At 46.0% G+C, this 6,000-nt stretch overlaps 1 protein-coding gene across 5 annotated transcripts in view; it reads left to right on the top strand.

Annotated features, from left to right (window-relative positions):
• The first annotated feature begins 1,403 nt into the window (after window positions 1-1,403).
• Window positions 1,404-6,000, top strand: part of TARBP1 (tRNA guanosine 2 -O-methyltransferase TARBP1) — a 92,573-nt gene continuing 87,976 nt past the window's right edge. For 2 of the 5 annotated variants that reach the window (XM_072647515.1, XM_072647514.1), the window contains exons 1-2: window positions 1,416-2,543; window positions 4,252-4,349. In XM_072647515.1, coding sequence (XP_072503616.1) covers window positions 1,493-2,543; window positions 4,252-4,349 — 1,149 coding nt within the window. In that variant the 5' untranslated portion in view covers window positions 1,416-1,492. Of the gene's footprint in view, window positions 2,544-4,251; window positions 4,350-6,000 lie in introns of all 5 variants that reach the window. The other 3 variants (XR_011975424.1, XM_072647513.1, XM_072647516.1) reach the window with 3 other exon arrangements.

Genomic DNA, 6,000 nt, shown 5'->3' with positions numbered 1-6,000 from the left:
TGAGTTATCTAGCTACCCAAGTTATGAGGAAGTAGTACAGTTTTCTGTATTCTCAATGTTTCTCTCATAAGAAATTGTGCAGAAGCAAACTCGAAATTCAAGTTATGCTCAAAATGTTCTCTAACATAGCAACTATGTTGGAACAAATTTGTATTTTTGAAACATAATCTTATGGTAGTACTGTACCAACATAAAAAGTAAACACCTATCCTTGCAAAATTCACATTCTAATGGGGGACACAGACATATAAAAGTGAGCAGGGAGGGAGGGTGCAATGGTACTCGCTGGGACAAGGTGACAAAGTCCGTATAGTTATATAGACATATTTCTACGTTGATAGCTATCCAATTCTGCTCCTGATGCAAGTAGGGAGTAATCAATCTCCTCTAAGTAATAGACTCTCATACAAATGATATTTGAACACATGGTTGCACATATTTTAATATTTTTAGATTTTTAATAGTGTAGCAATTTATACAGAACCAACACTGAAGTGAGAATCAGGAAACTTGGGGATTGATTCCTTCCACTAATTTGTGTGACCTTGATCAATCACGAGATCACGAAATCACAGATGTAGAGCTGGGTCTTCAAAGAAGGGACTTGCACTTGGATCCTCTGTCTCCCAAACCTTCTTATCTAAGTGAGTCAGCTAGATGGTATAGTGGATACAGCACTAGGCTGGTGTCAGGAAGACCTGAATTTAAATCTAGACTTGGACATTTACTGGCTGTTGTGATCTTGAGCCTCCACCTCAGGACTGTTGTGAAAATCAAGTCAGATAGTATTGGTAAAGCCCTGGCACTATGTGTTATTATTGGCAGCTGGGTGGTGTAGTGGATGGATCGCTGGACTCGGTCTGGGGTCAGGAAGACCAGTTCAAATCTGGTTTCAGACACTTATCAGCTGTGTGATCCTGGGTAAGTCACTTCCCCTGTCTGCCTCAGTTTCCCCAATTTTAAAGCACCTACTTCCCAGGACGACAGTGATGATCAAAGGTGTGTGTAAAGCACTCAGCATACAGCAGGCACTTAATAAATGCTCACTCCCCTCCTCTCCCTCTCTTTGTCAGTTTCCTTATCTGTAAACAATACCTCCCACTTCCGCGTATTATAAAGTTTACAGTGAAGTGGTAAAAGTCTCTTTCTACAGAAAAGGAAGCTGGGGGCGACAAGTTATTAAACGTAGCCCCAAGAGCAGACTCACATCCTGTTGTCCAGGGTGCTTTCTTGCGGCTCTAATATTTTCAGATTCTGACTCAAAGTTAATTTTTTGGTAGGAATTCTGACTTCAGATTCGGCTTTTTGGTAGGAAAAAAGGCACAGGCAAAGCGCGCGTCTGGCACGCCGGGGCCGGGCTCCTCTCCAGCTGGGTCCCAGGCGCGTGCCCGGAGCCAGGACCCTCGGGGGCGCGCACGCACGCACGCGCGGCAGAGGTGACCTGCGGAGGGAGAGCGGCCGCGGCGCTGCGAGGCGGGGACGCGCGCGGCCCATGGAGCGGGTCTTAGCCGAAGCGCTGCTCTCGCAGAGCCAGGACCCCCGCGGCCTGCTTCGGGCGCTCTGTGTCTGGGAGCCCCCGCCCTCGGCGGAGCGCGTAGAGACGTTACGGTTCCTTCTCCAGCGTCTCGAGGAGCAGCAGGAGGGTGGCGGCGGCACGAGCGCGGGTCCCGCGGCCCCCCTGCTGCAGGAGGCGGTGCGCGAGGTCGCGGCGGGGCACCTCGTGCCGCTGCTTCGGAGCCTGCGGGCCCGCCGGGCCGGGGCAACTGACGGGGATCCCTCGGGGCCCCGCGACCGCCGGCGCCGCGTGCTGAGGGCGGCGGGCGGGGCCCTGCGCTCGTGCGCCCGCCTGGCTGGGGGCCCCCAGCTGGCGGCCGGACTGGCGGACGAGGCGCTCCTCGACTTGCTGGGCCGGAGGCCCGCGGCGGGCCCGGAGGAGGAGGAGGCCCGGGCAGCTCCGGGGCAGCGCGGCGGGCTGGGCATCGAGGAGGCTGTGGAGGTGCTGGTGGCCGTGGCCCCCTGCCTGCGGCCGTGCGAGGACCGAGCGCTGCTGGAGCGTGTGGCGCGGGCAGCCCTGGCCGTGGCTCTGGGGGACGAGGAGAACGAGGAGCCCGGCGCCGATGAGGGAGCGGCGGCGCTGGTGGCCGGGCGGCTGCTGCCGGCCGTGGGTCGGAGCAGCGCTGTCGCGCTCCGCGCGCTGTGGGATGGGCTCGTGCCCCCAGAGCAGGAGGCGGAGAAAGAGGAGCCGGAGTCAGGGAGGTGGGGCCCGGTGCCCCACGAGCCCCGCGTCGCGAGGCTGCTGCTGGTGCTGAGCGCCCTGGCGGAGAGGCTGCTGCCCATCCCGGGCACGGGCGGAGCTTGGGGCGCCCCTGAGGAGGAGGGGCCCGAAGCGTGGCGCAGCCCTCGCTTCTGGAGGGCGGTCCAGGCTGGCCTCGTGCACACGGACGGGCTGACCCGCAAGAGAGCCCGCTATCTGCTGCAGAGGGCGGTGGAGGCTTCCGCGGGGCGGGGGGCCGAGTGCAGCTGCGGGGCCCGAGATGCAAACGGTACTTGGCTCACCGCAGGGATCCCGACCTCAGACTGGGGGGCGGGGGAGGGTGACTCCTCCGACTTAGCCACTCCTCCACCCCTTTTCTTTCTGGATTCCTACACGATTTTCCTCTCCCGGTGAGGATCAGCACTTAAGGATCTTAAACAGATGTTGAGAAAGGAGCACTGAGAAGTGACTTGCCCAGGATCACACAGTTTATATATCAGAAACGGGAGACCACTCTGCCGCTGTATAGACTTAAAAGATGCATTAGCGTAATGGTGCACGTCAGTTTCATGGTATATTTCTAGTTGAAATGGCTAGTTTGTGTCAGGTCATCCTCTAGGTTAAGCCGGTCACCATTGACTGAGATTTTATCAGCCCTTGCTTACAACTCTTTTGAAAGATCTGAACACTTAGGCCTATTTTCCCCTTCTGAACGTGACCTCACAGATTGATGACTTTACGTTTGGCTATACCAATGTGTTTGCAAATTTGCTGAAAACAGCATTGATAGGATTCTGTTCTGTGAAAACGAAGGGCACACAAAGGCGTGTATAATAAAAATCTGCAGAATGTAACAAAATAGAATATTGTAACCGATGAAACTAAATTTAAGATACAAAATTAGATTGGCCTATTATTTTCTTTTGGTCTTTTTGAGACCTCCATCATATTAAAGGACTTACACCTTTTTTTTAATTTCTTTTGATACAGAGGTATCATTCTTAACTTCATTCCATGATAGTGCCAGTTTTGGTAAACTCCTCTGGAATCATCTCTGGTGATTCACTCGGGAGCAGTATTTCCCACAGATTTAGAGGTTGTAATAAGAGGCTGCTAGATAATATCACCTCATAGACATATCAAAGGAAACAATTTAATAAAAGAGTCAGAAGGAAAATGAGTTGAGAATGACTTTTTTCAGATCTTTCCTTAGATTTCTGTTTTTTAATGCAGTTGCTATCAAAAGAACAGATTTAATGTTAAGTCCTCTAATTTTTATTCCCATTATGGTAGACTTCAGTGTTCCACTTATGGCAATAACACTTGACTCAGCCCTTTTAGAGGTCTATTAAAATTTACTGTAGGTTGTGTTTACAATCGGTTGTATTTGTTCAGTTCCCCTTGAATCAGATTTCTGACTTATAGGTGGCATTTTTTGAAAAGAGTAAAATGCAAGTAGTAGGAGAAACATTCTTTTCAAAGGGCAAAAAGTTCCCACATTTTATTGTATCTAGGTAGTCAGGAAAGAATTGCAGGGTCATAAACATACTGTAAATTGTCCAGGGTTTTTAAAAAATAAATATTGGATATTTGGCGGGAACGTTTGCTGCAGTTGTAAATGTATTAAATCAGTTATGGTTTGCTGGTAGGATTAAAAAAGCTTCATTACAAAAAAATCTTTACCAGCCCATAATAGTCTTACCAACTGTTCACATACGTAACCATGACAAGATTGTTAATCGTCTTATGAAAGTGATCATAAGCTGTTGAAAAAACATTTGTAGTGCTGTAGGTCTTTAATGTATTAATTATTTTTAATTGCTTCTTAATTTCTTTTTAGAACAGGCCTCCTCTGTTACTGAACTTTTGCACTTGGGTTTGCAATAGATTTTTACACACTAGAAGGAATTATTTTCATAATACTAATGACATTGTTATAGTGAATGTTTTGAAGTTAGTAATAGATGAAAATAACTGTGTTTTTTTTGTTACTTTAGAACCAAATCTGTTTTGGTGGTCGGATAAGAAAAAAGAACAACTCTTGAAGTTTTGGGAAAACTATATTTTAATAATGGAAACTCTAGAAGGAAATCAGGTAAGTGATTTAATGATTTTATCACCATTGCCTTTTCAGGACAAATTCCAGGATACAGTGAAATGAATTCCTCAGATTTTCAACATTCAAGATAGAATATGTAAAAATCATTCTTTTGGCTTTGATTTAGCATGATAAAGTACAGGTAGGCATGTCTCACTTTTTGGTAGAAATGTGTCCCTAAAAAGTTGAATACGAATCATATTTTTATAGATGAAATTGTCTTCCTTTAACTTAGCATTATAATTATGGAAATGAGCAGCTTTTTTTTCCTTTTCTCTTTTTCTTTTTTTCTGCAATTGAACATCAGTTTCTAGTGGCTCCTAAAAATGTATTTGTTAGATTTCTGGCCTTTCCAAATGAGTGGTCTATAAACAAATAATTGAACATACCAGGGGAGTACTTATTTCAAAGAAGCCAACCATAACTTAATTTCTTAAGTGAATAATTTATCTTTTTTGTTATTCTGTATCTTTTAATACTGAGACTTCTTAAGAAGCGCAGTATATCTGTTGATATATTATGTTACATGCATTTAAGTAATAAAAGTGCTGATGAAAGCATCAATTCTATGAGCTATTTAAAACAGTGGAAGTTAAAGTAGTTTATAGTTGACTTTGAAATGCATTTATGTCTGTGTGTATACACACACACGCAAATATATTTAAACAGGATTAGGAAATGCTGTAGTGGAAAGAACACTGGACCTAAACCTGGGTTCCTCTTCTAGTTTTCCAGCTTACTATCCATGATCTCTTGGGTATATGGCTTTAACTTCTGAGGCTCAGTTTCCTTGAATGTAAATGTAAAATGTAAAAAAAAAATGCAAAATGAACTAGTCTTTTATTTAAGAATTTCCATCAGAGTGAAACAGTGATTCAGGGAGTTTAATTCTCCCATATTTATGAGGCAGAGGTGTCATGAAGACACTGAAAATTACAGAGAAAGGGGATTGTACTAAAAGTCAGGAAATTTGGGTATTAGTTGTGATTTTGCTGCTCTGAGCGATGCTGGGAAAACTCAGGAATCTGTGCCTCAGTTTTCTCACTTTTTAAAATGGGTGTCATACCATCTCTGCCATTTGCTACTGATGTGAGCTGGAATTTATCATTTGATCTTTCTGTGCCTGTTTGCTCATCTATGAAATGAGGAGCTTAGACTAGATGACTGATTCTGAGGGCCCTTCCAGTTCTAAACTGGTGTCTATAATGCCTGCCCTACCTCACAGTGCTGTTGGATCTCACATCACCTGCTTCATCTGCCTTCATGGCTGTTGGAACAAATTGTTCTCATCCACCCATTCCACCAGATGAAGTCTTCACATGCTTGTGGTGGACACCTAACTAACTCACCTAACTCATCAGTGGGTTTGAGAACCCTTCCTTACCCTCAATCTGGTTTGACCCGTCTGCCGAAACAGTTTACCAGGGTGTGGCTACTGCACATGCTGCAGCTTCTTGGAGCCATAGGTGAAGGTTAGGCGGAACAGGTGGACACCAGATGTGGAAAGAGCTCTGAAAAGGGCTCAGCAACCATCATGCCAAGGTTCTGGATAATAGACAAAGCTCTAGTGCCTTCCCAGTCACCAGTGGAGTGAAACAGGGCCGTGTGCTTGTTCCCAGGCTTTTTAGCATGATGTTTTCAGCCATGT

This window comes from Notamacropus eugenii, chromosome 2 (genome assembly GCF_028372415.1).
Source record: "Notamacropus eugenii isolate mMacEug1 chromosome 2, mMacEug1.pri_v2, whole genome shotgun sequence".
NCBI classification, from domain to species: Eukaryota; Metazoa; Chordata; class Mammalia; order Diprotodontia; family Macropodidae; genus Notamacropus; species Notamacropus eugenii.
Note: the sequence above shows the minus strand (reverse complement) of the source record. Positions and strands in the feature narration are given on the sequence as shown.